The sequence below is a fragment of the Podarcis vaucheri genome, assembly GCF_965113315.1.
Source record: "Podarcis vaucheri genome assembly, chromosome: 2".
NCBI classification, from domain to species: domain Eukaryota; kingdom Metazoa; phylum Chordata; class Lepidosauria; order Squamata; family Lacertidae; genus Podarcis; species Podarcis vaucheri.
The window spans coordinates 70078958-70104710 of record NC_138760.1 but is presented as its reverse complement, the minus strand read 5'-3'; the positions used below and the strand labels follow the sequence as shown (position 1 = coordinate 70104710).

Here is a 25753-nt window from a genome sequence, read left to right as displayed (position 1 = left end):
CTTTAGCAACCAGCACAACTCTTCTTGCCAGAAATGTAGACACGACACCGGCAGCCATTGTCTCCTGGGTTCACAATTGTCTGTCCTCCGGAAAGAGTGGCGCTTCGGCCCTTTTCGGTGTAAAGGTCTCTTCAGAAATGGGATAGCTGGCATGTAATTCTACATAATAAAAACAGTCGTGAATGTTCATAAGAGCAATATATTTAATAAATGAAAATACATTTTAAAATTGACATATTAAAAATAAACCTGTCTCTTCTCATACTCTCTCTCTCTCACACACAGAGTTCTGGAAAGAGATTCTTCTAAAATGCCTTTTTTCCTCCGCATTCTCTGTGATTCTGTTTTGTTTTTATACGAGATTTTTTAAAAAATCCTAGCAGCTATAGGGCGGACATGCACACTAGAGCGGTGTGCAATGTTTACCCATCATAAAAAAACATATACAAAACAATACAACTTATATTGTTTTCCAGTACACCGTCCATTATTTGCAAAAATATTTTTTAATGCAAACGCTTACGAGGAGCTAGTACCCCAGGCCTAGACAGTAAGTCCCCATTGCTCGAAATAGGATTTACAACCAGGCAAATTAGCCACAGTAGGCAGCTAATGCAGTGGTACAAACTACAAACGATACCGGCCAAGTTCAACCCAAATAGGGGCTATACACACGTCCAGTTACTAAACATATACAAAGCTATATAGATACACAGAAGCAGATTCCATTCATTTTACTGACATTTATTTCAACGTAATGTATTTAGGTTGCTTTTATCAGCACGCTTAAGGTGGAAATAAATTCAACTGTGTGTCGGTGAGGTCTATATTTCGAATCCGAGTGCTGCGATTCGATCATTTCGATTTAACTGGGCTGTGGATCGGGCTGATCGAGTTAGACATGTCTAATTTTTAAAGACACAAAAGTAGGCGGTCAGTCTGCTCGTTTATTCGATTTTACATGAAGGAAACAAATGACGGGCAATCTGCGCCTAGAGCAAACATAATTGCTATAAAATTAAACGGCACTCAACTCAGGCTGTTTTGCCTCCTGCAAATTCCACAGGAGTTTGGGGAACCAAAAACATCCTGGCAGGAAACGATGAATTTATTCAATATCTCTTTGCAATTCCTGCGAACCAGAATTCCCTTCTGAATACTAAACGGGAATGCCTCGCCGGTCTAAGGGAGATCTCTGTCGTCCCGGAGCGCTTCGCCGCATCTATTCTAGAAATATCAGGTACAGAGCAATCAGGTGCATTATTTTTATCGTCGCCGTCGTCATTATTTTACTCAGAAGCAAGTCCCGCTGTGCTCAGTGAGGTTTACTCCCGGGTAAGCGTCCTCCAGATCGCAGCCTTCGCTTGCTACCCACTTCTTCTAACGCGCCTCGTCCATTTTTGCAGAAGTCACTCTGAAGGACTGGCCGAGACCATTCGGTCTCCGTCCTCCGAAGCTCCTCGAGACAACCGGAGAGATTGAAACCACCGGCCGATTTCAGGGGGGAAGGGAGGAGGAAGGCAACCTTGCAAGGCGAGAATTCCGATCCGGATCCCATCGAAGCCGGCGTGGCCACCAAGTAGGCGCGGAAGCTCCTGGATGGAGAGGCGACGGTACTGTGCTTTTTGCGAGGTGGGAGGTAAACAGGAACACTTATTCTTTGGGGTATATATTATAATAATGCACGTGGAATGCCCGCAGTTGAAAAGTGTTTGAGAGTCCGGCTGCCCCCGCCCGTGATGGATATTATTCTAGTGGGACTAACTTCCAACCAGTCCCTAACTGTACAGGTCAATCCGACACGCGCTCAAGAGTTAAGTCCCGCTGTGTTCAATGGAACTTACTTGGGCGCAGAGGAGTGTAACCTAGAGCAAGACAACTTGCCAACTTCACCTGGTTCTGGAGCCAGAGATTCGTTTCTGAGCCGCCTTAGAGGTAGGTCCCAGATAGTTCATCATTCAATGGAGCCATCCCGTCATGAAAGTGAATGACTGCTGGCCACGATGGCGAGATAGTCACTCCATTCTCGGAAGCAGAACAATGCCAGTCGCTCACGGACACGCGTGGGGAGAGGATCGTTGCCACAATGCTCGGGGCTTCCCGGAGCTATCTGGCTGGCCAAATCCAGAACGGGATCAGAGGCTTAGACAGGTCTTTTGGTCTGACCCATCCCAGTACCGCTTTTCTTAGTTTCTTACGCACGTAATAATAAGAACTTGTGTCTTAATTCAGGTGAAACTGGCGAGGAAAACGACAGGTGCAGTGTGTCTTTCTACATTAAAAAAATTGCTGTGTTTCTACGTTCAAAGCCTGTTCATTTTTCAGCTGAAAGGGGTCAGTAAAGAACGAACCCTATCCTGCTGAAGTTGAACGCGTTTAAATCTCACTAATTTAAGTGGGAGAGTTGAACCCTCCCCCTTTTTTTTACTGAAATCAGTCTCATTAACTTTGGTTGGGTACCGTTTAGATACATAAACGCTTCCAGCAAGTCCATCCTAAATACGTCTCGTCGCGGGAGACAGATCCAGTTCAATTGCACATTTGAAATCGGAAATGCATTAATGGGTTATTTAACCATACCGGTTAAATAAATATGATAGGATACTATTATACGAGGGAAGGGTGTTTGCCATAGACCTACGCCCGCCACACCTAAAGTCCCCTGTTTGTGGGCAAACATGGTCACGCTGTAATCCTGAACTAATCAAAGAGCAGGGCGATCCTAAGAGCATTGCCTCTGCTATAGATTCTAGGGGGTACCATAGGACTCAACTTCCAAGTACGGTAGCTAAGGCATTGGATGGCAGCCTACTTTGTCTAGACGCTTTCCCAAAAGATCAAGATGATCTACAAGTCATTGTATGAAGGACCACCCATTTTGAAATTAGTCCAAGATTTTTATTAGGATGTAGATCCCAGCGAAGGCGCTTCGGGATCGAGGTGTCCAGCTGCGTTCTGGAGCAGGCCCATAAGTGGGAGGAAATGAACTCCGTTCAGTTTACAGGACACACTTCCGAGTAAACATCATTAACATTGGGGATGTCACAATGTTTAAATGTTGGTGTTATTAACGCTTGAAGGTTTGTTCTAAGCCAGGCACAGCGCTTGGTTTCGCAGAACCGGTAAGAGCGACAATACTTTGCATTTTACTTGGGGACGCAAAGTGCTCAAAGCGCTTCTTATTCCCTGTCCGGATTTTCTTTAAAAGCCATGCCGTCAGGAAGATCAGAAGCCTGGTGTGATCAGCCTATGGCTACTGAGGTGAGAGTCACCTGGCTCACAGCTCAGTGTGTCTAAACACTTGCAGCGGATCCTAGACGTGTCTACTCCCAAGTAACCCCCCCCGACCCCCAATTCAATAGGACTTATTTCCCAAATCAATGTGCGCAGGGCTACAGCTTTCAGATGGAAACTGATACGGGAGATCTTCTGCTCCAGGATGGGTCTTCTGTTTCCAGCTACCCAACGGCTGTATTAATTAATTTTAGATTCAGGGCTAAAGAGAGAGGGCCCCTCTTTAAATCACAATGTGCGCCTATTACTTTGCTTGCTTCTCGTGGTCTTGTGGGAGGGGGCTCTTCAGAGAGGAAATGTTTGTACCGTCATCCTTACTGCAAAGGCCATAAACCAGCCCGGCTGCTGTCTTCCTGCTCATTCAGCTAAACTGGGCCCGGGCATTTGCGCCCAAGTTCTGCTCTTGTGGCACCACTTCCGTGCGTACACTTCCACTGACTTCTGGGCGAATCTGCAGCACCCAGAGCTGTTTCAGCGCCTCGCCATCTCAGTGGGAAGCGACCTAGAGGTGGAGGTGAGCCCCCTCTCTCTGGGGGCTCCTTCTCAACCCCAGCTACCCCTCCCCGGGCTACGCGTGGCTTTCCCTGGCGGACCCTGGTCCCAGTCTCTCGCAGCTCCTTTCTCTTTGGCTGCAGGTCCGCAAATCCCCCGCCCCGTCCAGTAGCAAATGCTGCTTCTTTTGTACTTCCTGGCTCGACTGATAGACGGGCTGGAGGGACTCAAGGCAGTTCTTTGGCCTCGACCGGGCTTCAGGGCTTTCCTGTACAAAAGAGCTGGCGAAGCCCATTGCGCTCTGAAGGTGTGGAGGGAATGGCGGCTTCTGGAGAGAGCTCCTGAAAATACTGGACCGTCTTCGTGGGGAAAACCTTCCTTCTCAAATGTGCTCCGTTCCGGGTCTTCCTCTTGGAAAATCTGAGGACCATTGGCTGGCTTCTCAGCATATTGCCCATGTTCAAAGGCATTCTTACCTTTCCTCGTCATCACACCAAACCAAGTTGCAAACAGTTTCTGAGGCTGGATACCGTGTGTGTGGTGAAGAATATCTTATTCTTCATTGCCGTCAACGTTGCTATCATCCAACTTGTGAAATTCACTATTCACTGCCGCAAGATGTGATAAGGACATAAAAAGAGTCCTTCCCACCAGATGCCTCTGGAAAGACTAGGAACAGGAGATGAGCACCCCCAGCACACTCCCTCTTGGGGTGCCCGGCAGCTGGTATTCAGAGGCCTCCTTCCTTTAATACTGGAGGTAGTAGAGCCAACACCACTAAAAGCCATTGGGCATGGCCATTGGTTTAGAATGCAATCCTATGCACACTTAATGAGAAGTAGGTTTAATTAAACTCAGTGGGGCTTGCCTCTGAGTAGACAGTCACAGGATTGCAGTTAGATGGCTTTAAAAGAGGGACCATATGTTAGGCCTATCAAGGATTATTTGGCACAAGAAGAGTGTGCTTTGACTCATTCCAGAGGGGATGACTCATTGGGCCACAGGGGAGGACTGTGGGCTTCACAGAGGCATGTGCCTGACTAAAAGGGACCAGGCTGATAGGGAACAAGGAGGGTTCACCCATATAAACCAGCACATACACTTCTTATTGGATCCCCCCTGTCGCCACCCCCACCCCCCAAATTCCAGCAGAAGGTGCCAGCTCTGAAGGCAGCCCAGAATCTCTTGAGAGTGGGAGAGGGAGGGTGGATCTGTGTCATCACGGATGTGGTCACCTCAGGAGCCACACGGCCCATCGTGCTGCCCACTCCTCACCATGCCCACTCCCTCCTCTGGCCATGCTGACTGGTGCTGAGGAGAGTTAGACTCCAAAAACATTGAGAGGCCCAACAACATCAAAGTCTCACATCAAATATAACTGATCTGTAGAAAGGAGTTTAGGATCTGAAAATAGAGGTGATGGATGTGCTTTTGTAACCCAAGAAAAACTTTAATTAAAACAAAAACAATGAGTGGGCCACAGTTTAGCCATCCTTGGATCACACAATGGGTGTTGGTTGAGTGATGGACCATAATGTATAGAAGCAGGTTATATGTGGAAAACCCTATGCTCCTGGAGACAAGTGACAGGATAAGGCCTTCAAGCGACTTTTGTGAGCCTCAGCCAGCACTGCCAGTCGCTGTGTCCAACAACACTCCTGGCCTAGAAGCTAGAATTGTCTGGCTGGCCCCTGTTGGAGACAGAATGACCTGTTCTGGTCCCTAAAGGCAATTCCTCAGTTCTTCAGTGTCTTTGTCACCTAGAAACAATGGATTTAATGGGAAGTCACGGCAGCAACAACCTCCCAGGCACCTTACTGTGATATTATTAAAAAGGCTTCTCATCATATTACCTCAGAAGGCAAAGTTCAGAAGGTTCCTCTGAAGCGCCTTTAGTGCTGAACCAGACAAAGATCCCCAGTTTCTTTGATATTCCCTTTTTAAAAACACGGGAGACAAGGGGAAGAAATAAAACAGCACGTGCAAAAGTTTTCGGCCTCCGTGGTTGAACTGATAAGGTCCCATTTTGTGGTTTCCTCCAGTCATTCCTGTGACTTCATTCTCTCGAATATGGAGAGAAAAGAATTAAAAACGCAGAGAAGGGGCACACCCACCCGTACGCAGGGAATTTAGCTTACACACAAGAGAAATTCAGACAAGTTATCCATTTATTTCTTCCGCTCCAGACTGCTCAGAATGAAAATAAAATAAAAACGAAGGGAAGCGCCCTGACCGCCCCAGGCCCGCTCCTCAAAGCTGCCCCCTCCCGCAAGCCTAAAATGATGTTATTTGCTTCTTCCTCAAACCACACTGAGCTTTCAATGTCATTCTTACTTAGCGGCTATGGGTATGTTAACAGAAGCGGTATATTACGCAAAGCAATCCTAAGCAAAGCAATGTATGTTCACGAGGTTTAAGATCGCAGCCTTACATTACATAGGTCGACTCAAGTGTAAGCAGGTTTGACTCAGTCCCGTTGGAATTACTTAGGCTAGAGTGTGCCCACGCCCCATCTGGGCTCCCTCCGAGCCTTTGGGATGGCGCCGGCTAGTCAGGTGAAGACCAGGCCGAAGCAGTCTTCGCTGACGTCCCCACCTCCGGATCACGGGAGAGCCGAGGTTGCCCCCGAGAAAAAGCATGGAGCCCTGTGGGTTACTTACACAGAAAAACATGAAACGCGCACATAGTTCCAAAACTCATATAGATGCGTGTACACAAAATTTCATACTTCCTAGTGGGGAAACGGATCGCGCATACAATATTAACCACAAGGAGGACTGTGATCCAGAGGGTCCAGAGATCTCCCACTCTCACCTTTACCCCCATCCTAAACGTGGTTTTTACTCCCATTCATTCCACTGCTGGCTGTAATCCGACACTCCATTGAACCCTGCACAAGTGCCAATTTCCTGGGCCCTGGGTGCCCGAGTACCCATAAAATTCCCCATGAAGGGGCTCGGACACCTACACATTTCGGTGCCAGGGCCATGCATGCTGCATGGCAATCTGGCACCCACGGTCGCGGGGCCACGTTGGCACTCCTGGAACCCTGCGGGTTTTGCTCGAGGAACCTTCAGAGGACCCGGCTGTCTACGTTTTCGAATTATCCAGGGGGGGATGTTCTCCTGCGCAAGCTCCAAACGTAACCACAGAAGCTGTTGGAAGAGATCTTTCTGCCAGATCCTGACCTAAATTGCTTGGCCGGTAAATATCAGAGCAAGCGGTTTATAAATAACCCTTGAACTTCGGGCGACAGAAGTCAATGGGGACTGCGGATTCCCAACTAAGGTGGTTGCGAAACACGAAGATCTGCGGGCCTCTACCAAGCGCATCGCTGCTGGTAGCTAGTGATGGAATTCTACCTGTACACTTAGTACACGCATACATTCGTGGACACTGGGGGTGGCTTACAGCAACACAACATACCAATGATATGCTGGTCTATTTCTCAGGGGCGCGTGTGACCTTGGCATAGCCTTAACGCTGACATTTTAGGAAGCCTCCTTAGAAGGAGGCGAGTCCCACTGAGCTCTGTGGGGCTTACTCCTGAGTAAGGCTGCAAGGCCACAACCACTTGGAGTAGCTTCTGGGTAGCCTAGGGCTGCACTGCAGATACGCTTTGGATTGGACCACACTCAGGGATTCTTATTCATTCATCGGTCCTCTAGTCTCCTTTCCAAAGCAAAGTGCTTGGTGGTGGGTGCCGCTGGTCTGCCAGGGCTCCGACTCCGAAGGTGGTCCTAGAGCACCCTGGTTCTGGCTACGGTATATCTTGTCGTCGTTCTCAGCCGATCCGGATCAAAGCGATCTTGAATGCAGTTCCTCGGAAGCAATATCCAGGGAAAGCACCCGGGACTGGACTTCCAAGGAAACTCTTGCAGGTTTTATAAGGAGCGGAAAGTTTTCTTTCCCGAGCTCCTCCAACAGTAAATAGGAACCTGTCTTAGCACAGGGGCCTGTTGCCAGCCCGGATCCCCTGCCTGTTTTCTCAGAAGGAAGTCGCGCTACCTTCCGCGGTAGATAAGTGCGCAACCTCAGGCGCGCTTTCACAATAACTTCCGCGGGATTTCCTTCCAATACGCGAGGGCTGGGAGGGCGGATGTGGTTGTGCTCACAAACCCTGGCTCCGGGTGCTTGATGGTGGCACTCGAAGAAATAACAACACCCCTTTGGGTGAGGAGATCGCTGGGGTAGGTTGACCACTGAGAAAGCCGGGCTGGATCCAGCAAGTCTCTTCTTAGGTGTGCCACTGAACTGACCATAGGGCCTGGGAGGGCATGGTTCAAATGCCCACTGGGCCATGCAGCTCACCGGGTGACCTTGGGGACACGGTGGTTGTGGGAGCGAGGAGAACCACGCAGACCAGCTTGTAAGCTCCTTGGAGGAAAAAGTAGGCTGGGAATGCCATAAATAACCCAAAACTGCAATACTGTTTCTATGCACCACGAATGGGGTCGAGGTCGACGCCTCTTGGGTCTTGGGCGGTGGAGTGGGGACTGACTGAGCCAGCCTCCTTGCTCAGGGGCAAAGCCACTCCGTCCCGGGTTCGCTTCCCTCCTTGCTTGTGTGCTTGTGCGTGCGTCTCTCTCTCCTCCCCTTCACCGCAGCGTGACATCAAAGAGCCCACCGCTGCATAAAGGCCGGCCGAGTTGCTGGCTGCAGAGCAGGAGGGCTGAGGCGAGCGCGGCAGAGAGGGAGCGCGCCGCTGGACCACGCAACTTGGACGGCGTGGGCGCCCCTCGGGGCCGAGCCCCCCATGGCTTCTTCGTAGCGCCGGAGACCCAGGGGCGCCGCCGTCGCCATGAACGTGGTGGGGGGCTACCAGGGCCACCCCCATCCTCACCACCACCCGCACCACGGCGCGCTGCTCCACCCCCACCACCCGCACCACGAGCCGTTCCTCTTCGGGCCGCCCGCGCCGCCGCCGCCGCCGGCCCCCGGCCGATGTTTCCCGCCGGCCGAGCGGCCCTTCGCGCAGGGCTGGCTGCTCAGCGCAGCCTCCGACCTCTCCCCGCCGCCGCCTCCGCCTCCTCCCGAGTTGGTGTGCGCGGCAGCTGCGGCAGCGGCTGCAGCGGCCGCCGGGCTGGGCTCGTCGGCTTCGCCCGCCTCGTCGTACGGCGGCAGCCCGTCGGAGCTGGGCGGGCGGCTGAGCGCGGCGCGCCGTCGGGGGGCGTCTTCGTCGTCGGCGCCCGGAGCGCCTCGCAAGGAGCGCCGCCGCACCGAGAGCCTGAACAGCGCCTTCGCCGAGCTGCGCGAGTGCATCCCCAACGTGCCGGCCGACACCAAGCTGTCCAAGATCAAGACGCTGCGCCTGGCCACCAGCTACATCGCCTACCTCATGGAGGTGCTGGCCAAGGACGGGCCGGCCGCCGAGGGCTTCAAGGCCGAGCTCAAGAAGGCCGAGCCCCGCGACGCCGCCAAGAGGAAGCGCGAGCAGCCGGTAAGGGCCCGCGCGAAGGCGCTCTGCACGCGCTCAGAGGCGCCCTCCCCTCGAACGGGAGGAGCGGGGCAGAAAAGCGAGTCTCCTGGTTCCAGACGTAGCGGGATGAGTGGCGGCTCCCTATAAGGGGTGGAAACAATACCTTTGTTTCTGCACAGGCTTTAGGGCAGCTGCACCGAGCGTAGCCATGGCCGAAACTTAGAGGCGCGGGGGCTAGGGGTGGGGAAGAGACACTGCTCAGTTCCAGGGAATTGCAACCCCTGCCGCTTCACCCGGGAGCTCAGCCGTCCCATAGCGGAGGGGAGGAAAAGGCACATTGGAGATTGTCCTTTCGGCTAGGTCTGACCACCTGAGCGAGCCTGATCCTGCTCCCACGGGTTTCCGCTTCCAGAGAGTTGACCTCTCTGCCCTAGAACACGCCCCCCCCCATTCCAGGTCTTCGTCTCCGAGCCTGTCCCACATTAAACTTCAGGTAACAGGCTCATGTGAGGTAATGGTGCTCCAGTTAAAGAATAGCTATCCCAAACAAGGTTCTGTTTTTCTCTGAGGCTGATTTCCTCGGTGGGGGTAACTAGAGCAGAGGCCTGGACATAGCAGTGGGGCATGGAAGGAGCCCCACCCCTCCTGTGGGTAGAATTAGGCTGGCAGGCTATAGAGCCCCTCGGAATCATTGGCAAATCTCTGCTTGGTTTTTAAAAATGATTCCCGCCTGGAGCAAGAGAGAAATGAGCTTGCTTTTTCTATGTGTGTTTTTAAGATGGTCCAGTATTTTGTTGGATATCAAGCCCACTGACACGTACGGAAGTCCAAGTGAACAGGGTAAGGAAGGAAAGGGTCCTCCTTTAAGTAGAGTAGAGTGGATATTAGGGTGGCAAGTTGGGGAAACTAAATTTGCTGTGCGGTGGGTTTGGGAGATGGAAAGATTAGAGATGAGATTTGGCGGCCTGGGTGCTTAAACCTCAATTATTAAATCAGAAGAACGCAATAAGAGCCCTGCCGGATCAGACCCAAGGCCTCTCTGGTCCAGTATCCCTGTTTCTCACCAGAAGCCCCTGGAAAGCTTCCTCAAGCCGAGCAGGAGAGCAAAACAGCTCATTCTTGCTCTGGCTCCCCAGCGACTGGGATCTAGAAGCGTGCCAAGGAAAGCCTAGGCCTCTGGCCTTTGGATCTAAACGAGCCCTTCTGCACTGGTGTGTGTGTGTGGGGTGGGGGTTTCTTCTAGACTAAGCAACCAGCCTTCAAAGGAGGGCTGCGGGTTTAATACCCACCCAATCTGAAGCCCTTTGTCCCACAAAACAAAGCTTCCCATACCCACCGCATCCCTTGGTGGACTCATCCTGCCGGTCGTGTCTGAATCAGGGCCATAAAGACTGTGTGGGTAAAAGCGTTCGGCAGTCCAGGTTGGAGACCTGGGTCGGTGGATATGCGCCCCCCCCCCCACTGATGCTTTGCGCGCGAACCCTGTTGCATGGAATGAATTGCATGACATTTTAGCAAGGAATGGACGCAGAATGGGACACTGTGGCAGACAATATTTCAGGAGAAGTAATGTGGGACTCTGGAGCCTCTCTCCGACCCCTTTCCTAATGTGCCAACTGCCGTGGAGATCTCAATCTCTCGGGGAAAGAAGGTCGATTATTTCATTGCATTGTATGCCTTCCGATCTTCATCCGTTAACAGATCAGCATTCTAGGCAGGGGAAGGGGAGTCGCTCGCTCCCCTGTTTCAAGACCACGGGGGAATTGCTCCTAGGGATCCCTCTGCTATGGTCATGTCTAATAAGTAACCGTCTGTAACAAATGTTCCCTGCGTCCGCCCTCCAAGCGCCCTTTTTAAACTTGACTCTGGCCTAGGCCAAGCCTTTCGGCTTTGCTAACGATCTGCCCTCGGCCCCCTGTCGCGCAGTCCCCGACATCGCGTGATTTAGGATGGCAGCCTTAGGCCTCCATCCATCATTCACGCGTCTTTGGGAGCGTGCAGTTGTACATACTTCTGAGTAGACAAGCGTGGGCTCGCGCTGCACGTGAGTCATTCGTTCTCTTGGTTTGATTTCCCTTTAGCGTGGATGTGAGACGGTGGAGGACAGAGCCAGGCTGAGCTGAGTGAGGGCGGTCATTTCTTGCAAGTGTTGCCCCCAGTTCTGCATTCTGCAAGACGCGCCCTTCCTTGGCAAGAACTGGTCCCTCGCACGGAACGTTCTTTGCCGGAGGGAGAATCGGAATCCGACCTTGGATGAATGAGCCATCCAAATGTCGTGTTGCGCCCCCTTTCTTTACACCCCGAAATAATATATATTAGTTACTATGGTTAAAGGAAGCAGACCTAGAAGGAAAAGAACGGCGAAAGTTCTGACCGCGAGTTAAAGCGGTGAGATCGCCCGCGGCCATCTTCCTTCTTTTAGGTCAGATTAACCCCGGGTGCAGGTTTATTTATAAACATGCCTCGCTGCAAGAAAAGTGTTGGAACTGCGCTTTCTGGAAAGTTAGAAGTGACTCGTCTATTGTGCTGTCCGAGGAATGCTCTTCTAGAATAGCAATTTTGTTCTTCCGGCGTTAAGGCATCTGAAACAACGCCACCCGCGCACAAGAGTTACATTGTTGCGCAAGCAACAGCAGACCAGCATTGACACACTAGGGTTGCCTCTCACAAGAGTATAATAATGGTGACAGTGGTTGCACAATGTGTATCCTGCAAGTGCAAATGACTCACTGGAACTGGATTTTCTGCAAGATTCAACACAAGGCTTCTGCTAGCAGTCTGGTTTCTGCGCTGGCAGCATTACACCATAGGAAGGTTTTCAGAAGTAGTAACATTTTCAAGGGGGAAATAGCAGACTGTTGAGGCAGAAGCAGGAGGGAAATGGCATGCCCTGTGAACGGGCATGGCTGGCTGGCTGGCTGGCAGGCAGGCATCTTGGACAGGAGGTGCAACAGGCCCCGCTTGTTCTGATCTACAAGTTATCCTTTTGATTTCTATTCGCTGCCCTAGCGTTAAGCAGCTGCGTAAAGACATCGAGGCAACCCAACGTAATTTGCGGGCTGGTTGTGGGGTTCCAGGAGCTTCTTCCTGATTGCAAAAGCGGCGCTCTCCTCTTAAGATGTTACCCAGGGTTGCCGGCGACTAACGTTTACTCAGAGCACACTCACTGAAATTCATGGCCATAACTAACTGAAACAAATTAGCTTCAATGGGTGTACTCTGAGTAAAAGTGCGTTCAGTAGTCAGCGGCTCAAAGCGCCTTCTCTTCACCCCGCAAGTTGGCCATCGAAGACAGCTGCAAATTCTATGCAAGCTTCCTTGGAAGTCCAATTGAACTCAGCGGCGCTTGCTTCTGAGTAGACACGCGTAGGATCTGGCGGTAGAAAAGTCCCAATACTTTGGGAAACAGCGGCCGAAATGAAATGGCCAGCTTTTCTTTTCTTTTTCTTCCAGGCCAGGAACCGCATCCTTTTTGGAAGATCGGACTGCAACAAATAGTTTAAAAAAAAAAAAACCCGGTGGGGGAATGTTGAATGTACCCCACACCCCTGGAAAGATAGGGTAGATGCAGGGAAGCCTGTCAAATATTGCGCCGCTACTTAAACACCCCACATCCCTTTTAAAATGGCACGCAGCTCTCTTGGCCCAGTCCTCTCTAGGGACGTTCCGTTGATACCGCTCCTTTTCTTGGCGCCTCTTTCGCTAGTTTGCATAGGTTTTTTGTTCTGTGGCTCAAGAAGGCGGCATAACGCAAGAGATTGTTTCAAAATCCTCCAGGAGCGATGAAAGGCAACTCTCGACTTCATTTCCTCATCTTCTGTTCCCCTTTCTGGCGGGACTTAAAAATACGCCATCGAATTTCCAGAGCTGTTTAGAACTGTTAAGGTCATTTGGATGTGGGTTTTGGGGTGGGGTAGGGCGAGCAGAGAGAATTGTACACAATCTGGAAGGAAGGGGGGGGGATAATAATCCCGTATCTTCGCCGCTTTTGTTTGCAATTGCTTCCCGCAAAAAAAAACTTCTCCGCGCAAAACCAAGGAGCAAGGAATAAATAAGCACACGAGGTGAATTGGGACCGCTCCAAAATACGCCCTGGAAGAGTTCCCTCAACAGTACTGTAGTGGTCTTTCCCCCATTTTTCTTTTAATGGAAGCTTCTCCCCAATAAAATAGACCAGCAAGGGCTTGGGAGGGGGCTGTTCTTCAGACCACACGTTTCTGCTGCCAGTAGAATACAAGCCACCTAAATCTCGACCCCCCCAAAAGAAACCCTCTGAAATTGAACAGGAGCGAAGCTGGTTCGGCTGTCCTGAGGCTTCCATTTATTTATTTTGTATGCTAATAGATTTCTCTCTTGCTCTTCAATATAAATGCATTCAGGCCATTTCAACCCACCCTTTCCTGGAAGTGTAAAAATGGAGGAGGGGGGAAATTGACCGTGAGACGTACTGCTCCTGCTTTTAAAGAGGCTCTGCGCTTCTTCTCCCTCTCTCAATGACGGCGTTTGGCCGGTCAGTTTTCGATACTGTTTCAATACAGAAAAGTATCAGGCCATAGAAACATTAATCGAATTCGATCTCAGCTGCCATCTTCATCATCATAATCACCATTATTCAAAATTTGTATTGCAATATAATTTTCAATCTCAATTTCCTCCATTTCCCGTCCCGGTGTGGATTCCTCTCTCCACAGTTAAAAGAAGGCGCTTAATCAGTGAATTTAAAATAATTTTAAAAAGGAAAAGGAAAAAGGAATTCATTCATCCATCTTTATTCCTTTGCGTTCGCTCTCGTTGAGGGGAGATAGAGGAGGAGCCGGATTTGAAAATAAATACGGTAATAACTAAATGACCGAGTTGCAAATACTTCCCAAGGGTAAATAAATTAGCATCTGCAAAGTTTATACTATTCAAGAGCCTGTATAAACTCCGCGATTTATTTATTCGGTCCTGTTGCCCGGAGTTTTTTTTCGCGGAGCGGCCTCGGCAATTAAAAGACTCATAACCGGCGTAATTTAGTAGAGGGCTCCGACGTATTTACCAAAACGCAGCCTCCTATATTTATAAAAGGGCTGCAAATAGAGACTGAAATTTATGGCCTTCCGCCTGATTATCTAATACTCATAAACAGATGAACAACTCCGGGGTCTTCTTTACAGCCTTCCGCGCGAAATTTACAAACAGTGGCCTCGTGGACGGCAGAAGGGCTCGCCATGCAAATTCCTTCCTTCCTTCCTTCCTTCCTTCCTTCCTTCCTTCCTTCCTTCCTTCCTTCCTTCCTTCCTTCCTTCCTTCCTTCCTTCCTTCCTTCCTTCCTTCCTTCCTTCCTTCCTTCCTTCCTTCCTTCCTTCCTTCCTTCCTTCCTTCCTTCCTTCCTTCCTCCCTTCCTTCCTTCCTTCGTTCGCCTGGCTTTCTCCTCTGCCTTAGGCACGACCCCACCAAGACCAAGCGCTTTGCAAGCCCCTCCGTCGATTTTCGTTGCAGAGGCAGGAGCTGGCGCCGCTTGCATCGCCTGCGAGGACTGTTAAGCGCGCTTCGCAGGGGCTACGTTGGGCCTTTTAGGACAATCGATATGATTAGTAGTAGGGTCCACTTATTAGGAACGGAGCCACCCTTGAGCACAGGACGACCTAGGGAAGGCAGTCCAGGCGCCCTCCTAAAGCGTACTTTCTCAAGAGTAACACGCTTAGGATGGCTCCCCTCTACATTTCCCTGCTTTCTTTTCTTCTGGTGACGATGCTGATTAAAGCGTAATGGAGATTCATTCCCTCCTGGTTTTTGTTTCTTCCTCTTTCCTCCCCTCCCCTCTCCCCCTTGCAGCAGACCGAGGGCTATTCTCACGCTTTAGGCCACGGAGAAAAACGGCTTAAGGGCAGGACTGGCTGGCCTCAGCAGGTCTGGGCGCTGGAACTGAATCAATGAATGAAACCAGGAACCGTTTCCAGAGAACCGGCTCCACTAAGCTGGCTGGGAGGAGGACTGCGCGCGCGCCCAGGATGGGGGACCCTGTTCTCCCTGGTTGGTCTCCGCCCCATCCCTCGCGCACCCCAAATCCCCAACACTCAGAAGGAGAGAGAGAGAGAAATCGCCCGCGACCCGCTTTTTTGTTTGTTTCCGTCTGTTGATCCGCCCTCCCCTTCGCAGCCTTGGAACGGGGAACCGGCGGCCGCCTCAGTGAGGACGAGGATCATGTGCAATGTGGAGGCTGCAGAAGGGGGAACAGAGAGAGGGGGGGGCCTCGACACGCCTGAGAACGGAAAACTCCCCCTTCCCTGAAGCCAGTAACTCGCTGGCTTGAAAGCCCGGCGAGGACCTGGACGTCAAACGATGGACCGTCTGCGCCGTCGGAAGTCAGGCAGGAAGAAGCCTTGCCGGAAACCCGCGCGGGATATCGCGTCGTCTAATGTCGCTTTTGAATGTCTCATGGAACCAGGGTGCCACAGATGTAGATGTATATATATATATATATATATATATATATATATATATATATAACTATATCACGCGGGATTGTGTGCGGACCTGAAAGGGATCTTGTGTTGCACAAAAGAAGGTGGAAGGCCCGCCAGCCGATCCTGACTTGAGAGTGATTTCCATTTGCTGTCAAGCCATTGCTGAAGGGGGGGGGGAGTGGGAGGGGGGAGGAAGAGAAGAGAGGTTGATAATCCGATTTCATCACAATTTAGGCTGCAGCCCGAAACATCCGTCGTGAGGATCCCATCGAACAGGAGGAGAGCTACTTTGAAGTACACCACTCTATTTACGCCAGGCCACTCTTGAGGCAACAACTTTTTTTCTGCATGTCAGCGTGCGGATCGGAGCCTTTGCTTCCTTTTCAAAATCTATAGGATCCCCCGCCCTAGCAGGGCTGTAGCCGGAAACCTGAGCACATAAACGGATTTGCTCAAGAGTAAATCCCACAGCTAGGAATGGGATTACTTCCTGGCAAGGATGGAAGGATGCAGATAAGAGCTGGAGGAGTTAAATCCCACCTTTGGACACGATCCAGCCCACATTAAGAACCCCCCAAATTGGATTTTCAAACTCTTGGCTTGGGCTGGACCCATCCCTCGGATTTCAGTGGGGCCAGCTATGCGGTCCTCCAGGGGCTTATTCCAAAACCGCCACCCCACTCCCCATCGGAGTCCATGAAGCTCCTTCAATAAACCACCTGGGGGTGTAAGGGGGGGCAGGGGGGTTGCTGCCCCTCCATCAATAAAAATCAATAAAAATACATAGCAAACTGAGGTTCTTCCCCCCCTAACAAAAGGCCTGCCCCCCCCAACAAAAATCCTTGCTATGCCCATGAAACCACCTGAGTCAATAAACCACATTGAAGATCACAGCCTGCAATTCTAGGCAGAGCCAAAACTTTGAGGTCCAGGTTGCAGAAATGGAAGGAGGCTCGCTTTGGCTGTAACCCGGCTGCTTTCTTCTGTCTCTGTGCCCTAGGTTTACATTTCCTCTGCTTTCATCCCTCTCCTCCCCAATTAAAAGAGAATCCAGTTCAGAAAGAAAGGTGCAAAGTGAAAGAACAGGACCCCCAATCTGCTCCTCCTGTTGTAAATGCACTGTCGCCTGCCTGGCCTGGGTATTGCCCGTGGTCGATGGGAGAATTGGCCATGCACTCTAGAGACACTCTCCCCTACAGACGTGCATGAGCTTTCCATACCTTCCTCCCACCACCACTTCACTCATTCCCTGCACCCTCCCAAGTTTGGGGGATTGGTTCCTCCTGCACTTGCGGGGGAGGGGAATACTGGGCATGATCCAGCTACAATTAAGCACCATTTAAAAGGTCGCCTGGTTTCGGCCAGAGAAAGTTCAGCACATAGTGACCTGCACATGGCGTTGAAACCAGTGATTCATGAGGATGCTTCCCTGTGGCAGGCTTGTGTGTTGTGCCTAGTGTCGTTATTTGTTTCGATGTAAATAAACACAAGGTCTCCCCCTCCGACCATGTCTCTCCTCTCCCAACATCGTTGATTCCATTTCATATTTTTGTTTGGATGTATTTAAACTACCTAAATGGATGCATTTTATACATTTCCTGTACCGGGTTTTCTACCTCAAATCTGTATGACCACTTGCGAAGAGAACAGGTTTGCCTTGCCAAATATTTATGCGGATTTAAAGAATAATAATAATATTATTAATAATAAAGAAAAGCTTTATGAAGATTTTGCTTTCCTTAAGGCCATCACTCCCTAAAGTCAGACGGATTCCTTGTCTAATCAAGCTGAAACAGAGTGCAAAATCCTCTCTGTTTGAGTTTGGAAACTTATTTTCCTGTTTGTGCTAATGGGAAAACAGCAGTGAGGGAGGAAGTATGAAATTTGCAAGAACAGAACTTGATTAGCAACAGGGAAATAAATAGTGGAGATATGATCCAGCGTTAAGCCCTACTGGTTTATATTTATATTTTTTATAAAGACTGAAAATTTCTGTCTAGAATCTTGTTTGCATCCATGAATTCCCTAGGTGACTGACTACTGTCAACCACCCTGTGCCTAGGAGAGATATAGCACAGGGTGGGCGTTCAAATAAATAGGGTGTCAATCATATTTATACATGAACAGAAATAACATGAAATTATTTTAAATATACATCATATTTTGAGAAAGCTCTATATTTATTGATATTGCTAGTTGCTGGTGCTGTGTCATAAACATATATGATTTAATGCTACAGAGAAAAAATGTTTATAGTTGTGGTAGTTGCTTGAGAGCTTGCAGACCCAACAGAGATTTAAAAAATAAATAAATAAAAGTCTTAGCACTAGGCAGGCAGACACAGACCATGATTCACAGCCCCATTAAATGTTAGTACATGGATTCTAGACAGTCGTGCCTTGATGCTAAGCACCTTGATTTGGAAGAGTTTATCTGAAATCACCAGAACTTGCATTCAAGTAAACGTGGGACATGATTCAACCGAAGTGAGAAGGTTTTGACCTCTTACCAAATTCAGTAGGAGAGTTAAGCACGGATTTGAATGTTTCCAACTGAAATCAAGGGGATGTCGGAAGAGAGTTTAGTTGGAGATTTAAGTGTGTGCTTCACATTCCTGGTGGAATTAATTGCTGTTAAAAATGTTTTTAAGCTTTTCAGTTTTACAAGTAACGGGATACCAACATTTACGTCGTCCTCCCCCTATTCTCAGCTGTCACTCCCCTACAGTGTCAGAAATGGTGGAAGTTACTTTATTGAAAATCGTTGCTGATACCAAGTTTAAGCAATGTTAAGTCCTCTGTAAAAAATAAAAAAGAGGAAGAGTTTAAGCATGTATCTGCCATTGAAATAAATGGGATTTAAAAGTTGCCCCCCTCTTAGATATATATATGTATAGTGTGTTTAGTATACACATTGAGACACCTCAGTGTGCTGACTTGGTATACATGAGCAGCATGCACATTATGGGCACTTTAATACGTTTCTCCATAGCATTTGTGGAGGGTACACATTATTTAACAGTGTTTGTGTTTTGATTGAAATGCAGATGCCTAATATGGATTCAGAGGCACAGCTGTTATGTGGAAGAAGGGCCCAAAGAGTTAATTTGTCCCACTTCATTCTACACATCCCCCTCTTCTTGGTGACATTTGTGCTAATGTGGCAAATCAAAAGGAAATATTCATTGTGAATTTCAAAAGAAAGGACAACACAGCATAGTTGCTTGTCTCTTCTCCCCCGCTCTTCAAGGCTTAGGAGAAAGAGCAAAAAGAGACAGATCCTAATGAGAGAGAATTTCACCCCCCCTGCCTCTAAGAACTGTTGCATCAGGACAATTGTGCACTCGCAGATTTTGACAAACATTCAGAACTAGCATCAGAGAAGAGTCTACTATTTTAGAGCTCAAGTCTACCAAATTGGGTAGAGTTGGTCTGATAAACTTGTTTCTCAATGGGTAGACCTGCTGTCTCGGTGATTTCTTCTCTCTGTAGTTGAAACCTTTCAATTCCCACTCCTACCGTCCCTCCAATTAATTGCTCAGCTACTTCACATTTCCCTTAATTAGAAAACAAAAGCATGACAAAACTGGACAACAGCACTTGATTACACTGCGGTTATCGCCCCCCCCTTTCCTCAGAAGAAAGGGTATTAAACTTTGCTATTTTGCAGGTCTAGCATAATCTCTAGCCCTGTCCAACAGGGATAAGCTAATGATGGACTTTATCTGCATTGGTACAGGCAGCACATTGAAAACCAATGTTGTTTAAATGTAAACCTTGTAAAAACAATGTTTACAAACTCAGGGGAAGAAAAGAACATGTGGAAAAGGGTATGAAATTAGACCTGAATTAGATAATGGACAATGGTCTTTGCGGCTGCCTTTTTGTTTTTAGGTGGACACAACAGCTGCAGTGGGGCAGATCCACACTCAGGACACCAGTGTTGCTGCTGCTTACCTAGGGATGAGGCTGGGTGGGGATGAGATTGAGGCTTTGAGAGCACCAGATAGACTCTTTTGGTGGTTCCAGCTGCCTCCACCCAGGCAGCCCCATCAAGGTAAGCAGCAGAAACAGTGGCGTCAAAAGGCGAGCTCCATTCTACCATGTGTGCTGCTATTGCTGTTCTAAAAGCCTGGATTTCTGAGTAGTTTTTCATGGGGCGGCAATCACTTCTCCACCAAGGAAGGAAGCTTCAGTATGAATCAGGAAGTTCATTCATTGGGTGTGTCACTTGGGAATGCCTTTGACTAATTACCTAGCCCTGCTTTCCCAAATGTCCCTCATTTGCACTGAAAGATAGAAACAGGCAGTCTCAAAAACACACTGGCCCAAGAGTTCATGCAGATTTAGCCTCTTCTTTCTGATTCTACAAGGGCTGGAGACTTGCTTAAAAAAATTAAAAGAGCCTGGGGGGTATAGTTTTAACCCCTCCTCACACCAACATCCATGTTTCAGCAAGATCTCCAGTGCTATGCCATTCCTACTAGACCTCCCGGGAAAGCTTTGATAGCAATAAACATGTTAGAGCACACAGTGTAGGATGCTGGTTGCATTCATTGTACTCCTTGGACTGCAAATTAGTGGGCATAAATCTTGATACTTAGAGAGAAGCTCCTCCCCTTTCCTCCTCATACCAAGTCACATGCATTGCCTTGACTTTTCTGGTAAGCTAGGAAGCTTACCAGAACATATTGCAATAAATTGCAAATGTTGTAATAACTAAACCTAATTCAAACATGGGAACAGAATCTTGACCCATATATGAGACTGAGTGTGTTACTCTTTTTCTGCCAAGTGCTGCCATTAAAGTAAGCCTTTGGGGAAGATGTCCAAAGCCCTCACTTAGCAGATTGAGCAGGGGGATCTACAAGGAAAGCAGAGCTGTTACACCACATTTCAAAGTCACTGTACTATTCTATATTGCCCAGTGCAGGGTCTACAGATTTTGCCATAGGGGCAAAAATCAGCACAGCTGCACCTCTCCTTTATTTCTCTCTCCCTCCCTCTCTGTACACATGTGCATGCATGCGCACACTCACAAATATACATACATAATTCTGCCAAAAATATTTTTCTTGATTTGCATAACTAACACAGCATTCTTCATTAAGTATTCTCCCAAGAAGAGGGTTTTGTGTCATGGAGGCCTCAGTCCTACTTGTGTCCATTTTGTAAGCACCATGATTGAATTTAATAGGACTTAATTTTATGTAGACAGGGAGAGGACTGCATTGCACTTTGAGAAAGAGAGATGGAAAAGGTCAAACTGCTCTTGACTTTCTGTCTCTTATTATAGAGTCTCTCACACATGGACATTTCCGGAGAATGGAAGGCAAAACAAAAGAGGGGAGGGAACTAAAATTTTCATTAAAGCCCAGGTGTGGAAACAAATGGCAATCGTTATACAGTGGTCCCTCAGGTTACAGACGCTTCAGGTTACAGACTCCGCTAACCCAGAAATAGTACTTAGGATTAAGAACTTTGCTTCAGGACGAGAACAGAAATCGCACGGTGGTGGCAGCGGCAGCGGGAGGCCCCATTAGCTAAAGTGGTGCTTCAGGTTAAGAACAGTTCCAGGTTAAGAACGGACCTCCGGAATGAATTAAGTTCTTAACCCAATCGTTAGCCCCTAGCATCAAAGAAAAATTAGCACACAAATGAACGGAGCTGAAAATGCATCACTATTGGTTCCAGGTGAGCTTCACTGAGAAGAGCATGGGCAGCAGCCAGCCCAAAGGCCTGTTCTCCTGTTGTCACCCTCTGGGATACTCCTGTAGGGCACAGACAGAAGGACCTCGATGATCAAATCAAGCAAGTTCTCTATCAATACAAAGAGAGAGACTAGAGGCAGCCAGCGATGGACTGATAAGTGCCCAGAGTATCAAGGTCCTTAAGTGATTAGATGATTCCCTCTCCAAGTGTTGAATTCTTTCAGCTTCAGGCCTTGGGGGTGCTCCATGGAGCATGGGATGTTTATTTCAACCACCTAGGTTCCTTTATCCAGGCAGGATTACCAGTAAAACCAATAGAGGCCTTGCTTAGAGGAAAGGGGATTTGCAAGCTACATAATAAGCCACATATTCATAACATACCATGTTAATCATAATGGAATGCAAGCCAAACTGCTTTCTCTTGCTGTGTTGATCACGTAGATGACAGAGGATGCTGTTAACATATTGGCTCTATTGGTGGAAATACTTCTGGTAACAGGATTCATGAAAGCGACCCCCATTCTTTCCCACACTCGCTGGCTTCATTCCTATAACACGGATTACTGAGGCTTTAATTTCATGACAGCAACAGCAGGGAAGGAAAACCCTCCAACGTAAAGAGGGGCCTAGCTGAGGTGTGAGCCCAGGAGATTGAGAAGGTACCATAAATCGATGCAGTCAAGAAACCTGGTGACAATCCCATGGAGATTCTGCCACAACTGACATATAACCATTCTGTATGCTGCTCGAAGGTCATCTACACGCTACCTGAACAGGGCCTTAAGTATCCCATTAGACATCAGGTGGAAACTGCAAACTATCCCAAGTATCCAGGAATCATTTAAGAACATAAGAGCAGCCCACTTGGACCAGTCCAATGGCCTCTCTAGTCCAGCATCCTGTTTTCACAGTGGCCAACCAGATGCCTATGGGAAGCCCACAAGCAAGGTCTGAGTGCAACAGTGCTGTCCCCACATGTGATTCTTAGCAGGTGGTATTCAGAGAGATACTGTCTCCAACAGTGGAGGTAGAATACAGTGGTACCTCGGGTTACATACGCTTCAGGTTACATATGCTTCAGGTTACAGACTGCTCTAACCCAGAAATAGTACCTCGGGTTAAGAAATTTGCTTCAGGATCAGAACAGAAATCGTGCTCTGGCGGCGCAGCAGCAGCAGGAGGCCCCATTAGCTAAAGTGGTGCTTCAAGTTAAGAACAGTTTCAGGTTAAGAACGGACCTCCGGAATGAATTAAGTACTTAACCCGAGGTACCACTGTATAGTCATCATGCCTAGTAGCCACGGATAGCCTTATCATTCCTGAATTTCTTTCCTCCTCTTTTGAAACCTAGTGTAGTGTCCACAACTACATTAGGGCTCTCTACATCAGTACACAATTTACATTAGGGATGGGGAACCTGCGGCCCTCCAGGTGCTCTCGGACTACAATTCCCACAATCCCTATCGCAGGGCATGGCTGCTGGGGCTGCTGGGCTCAAAACATTTATAGCCTTAGGATTTAAGGCATCAACCTAAGAAGAGAGAAACAGGTAGAAGAAATAATCATGGGAAATACTTGAAAGGAGAAATATGTTTGTGTGTGTGTGTTAGTTCTGTACCCTAAACCCAGTTGCTGGGTGTATGCCAGCATTCCACTGGAATTTCCCCCAGTGCGGATGGCACTCCTAGACCACACCTTCATGGGTCTATGTGCATATAAATAATGAATAGTCACAACTGAACCAGAGAAGAAGAAAGAAAGAAAAAGTTGCACAGTTTGCACAAACATTACACTCAGTTTATTTACACTGGGGCAGACACCTTGGGCTGCTTTCTGGTACTGTACAAAATACTGTGCTGTGCCAGAAGGCCACCCCCCCACCCTATGGCTAGGAAGAGGTGCTATTTCCTGACATTTCCCAGCTGTTTTTCCCCTGTGGTGGCAAGGGCTGGTGTGGCGTAAGTGACTGAGTTATAAAACAAAAAAGACCCCCGTGTCCTTAGTTAGCCCCAGTCCCCGCTCTGTAATACAGGGAAAAATAATACCGACATTCTGGGACAGGGGAAGATTGTAAAGATCCCCAAAAGATAATAATAGATTTGAAGTGCTTTGAACACTAGAAAGCGCTCTGCAAACGTTATGGATGATGATGAGGCAAATCTCTCTCCAGTCATGGGTGGCAAAAAGTATCCAAACAGGAGCCAATGCTTCTTTCCAAACATGGTAAATGTACATAAGCAGCATAAGCTGCAGATGCATCCTATAAGCCGAGTTCTTGTGAATGATTTCTGTTCCGTTGCTATTTGTCATTCAAAATGTGCCTGAATAGAAAGCATAAGCGCTGTGTGATCTGATAGAATATAAATGGTAACCCAGAACCACTCCTGGATTGGGAACACCCCTGAACTTTCTGCTTTAATTGAATACGACGGTGAATGTTGCATTGGAGGTTTCAGATGTGCTGTTTAAAGTCCCAGTTAAAGTTTTTGCCGGACAGGAAAGAAAAATGACCTCCCTGTCTCCATTACGCAAGCCAGGAAAGGGGCATAGGAGTATTAGGTGTGCCTCTTTGATCCTAGAGGCTAACCCTTGCCTTATATCATGTCTACACTTATCCCTGTACAGCATTAGCTCTTGTCAAGGCATTTTTCAAAATCTTAGCTACCCTCTCCACCCCCTTGTTGCTTAATTATCCACTGAGAAATCTGAGAGGGCTCCCCCTCCCTCCCCCCTCCATCCACCCAATCTCCTCTCTCTGTGGACTTGCCCCCCCCCCCCCGTTTCTTGGTTTAGGTATTCCTTGCAATTCAAAGATGGCAGGAGGGCAAAATGAATAAGCAAACAAAAGCAATGGAAAACATTGTCACGTTACACCATATTCTGGATTTTTGTATCTCCCTGGACCACATGCCATATCTTCCCCTTTCGCTCTACATGCACAGAGGCGCAAAGAGAGCTTGAATAGTGTGATCACTAAAGGAAACCTGCTGGCCAGAAATCTTCCCCTTGGATAGAGGGCATAGGTGCACATGCGCACGCATGCAGCATTTTATTATTCTACCACACATTCCTGACCTAACAACAGTGTCTTGGTGGAAACATTTATCCACAATATGAGTGTTGCTGCTATCCTGTGATACATATTATTTATATTTATGAGCTTCCCCATAAAATAAATTGTCTAGGTGGCAGTAGCAAAATAAAAATAAATAAAAGCACAAGAATAAAACATTACACCCCACCCCTTTTTTCTGGGGGGACGACACAGGGGTATGCGTACCCCTAACATTTTGTGAATCTTCGTACTTTTGTCCATTTACTGTATTTATTTTTCCCAATTTGAACAATAAAATGGTATTTTCTTGAGTCAAAATGAGAGTACCCATTTTTAAAGAAAAAAACTCTCTCTCTCTCTCTCTCTCTCTCTCTCTCTCTCTCCATCCCACAATATGTTTAAGAGACAAAGCGTCATAAAAACCAAAGCAGCACAACAAAATACCATACACAGCACAAAACCAGAACAGAACCAGATTTATACACTAAAACCACCCACCAGCAACTTAAAAATAAAAATGTTAAAAGGAGAACAAAAAGGTCTTGACCTGATGCCAAAAATGCAGCAATGTGGGTGCCAGGCAAGTGTCCCAAGAAAAGCACCCCATGGCTTGACCACATGTAGGATCAATAGCTTTGTGCTCATTGATTCTTTTTCACATGCCTTCTGATTTTTAAGGTTTCAGAACATCCAGTGCTGCTACCTTGTGTTTATACCTTGGGTTACATACGCTTCAGGTTACATACGCTTCAGGTTACAGACTCCACTAACCCAGAAATAGTGCTTCAGGTTAAGAATTTTGCTTCAGGATGAGAACAGAAATCATGCTCCGGCGGTGCGGCAGCAGCAGGAGGCCCCATTAGCTAAAGTGGTGCTTCAGGTTAAGAACAGTTTCAGGTTAAGTACGGACCTCCGGAACGAATTAAGTACTTAACCCGAGGTACCACTGTATAGTTATCCCCATAATCCCTGAAATACTAAACATACATTGCCAGCAGTTCTGACCACCTTGCAAGGTAGGCCAGGACAATTACCCTCCTATTATAGATGGGTGAGCTGAACCGCAACATCTTCCTTAAGACCAGGCGGCTGAACCAAAATTTGACTTAGGAACTTCCAGTGCATTGACCCTGTGATGAAGGAACATCATCTTATTCCCTAAGATGGTGCACTACACCTGCCTCGGATGCGGGTGGCGCTGTGGTCTAAACCACTGAGCCTCTTGGGCTTGCCGATCAGAAGGTCGGTGGTTCGAATCCCCATGACGGGGTGAGCTCCCGTTGCTGTGTCCTAGCTTCTGCCAACCTAGCAGTTTGAAAGCATGCCAGTGCAAG

General features: G+C 48.3%; 1 protein-coding gene across 2 annotated transcripts; it reads left to right on the top strand.

The window, feature by feature from the left end:
• Positions 1-8374: 8374 nt before the first annotated feature.
• HAND1 (heart and neural crest derivatives expressed 1) lies at positions 8375-18521 on the top strand. 2 transcript variants are annotated; one of them, XM_082213782.1, is made up of 2 exons: positions 8375-9226; positions 15026-18521. In XM_082213782.1, exons 1-2 carry the CDS (start codon positions 8588-8590, stop codon positions 15122-15124), a joined length of 738 nt encoding a protein of 245 aa, XP_082069908.1. In that variant the 5' UTR covers positions 8375-8587; the 3' UTR covers positions 15125-18521. The 2 variants fall into 2 exon arrangements, with proteins under 2 accessions (XP_082069908.1, XP_082069907.1); XM_082213781.1 differs by having other exon boundaries at positions 15023-18521.
• Positions 18522-25753: the final 7232 nt, after the last annotated feature.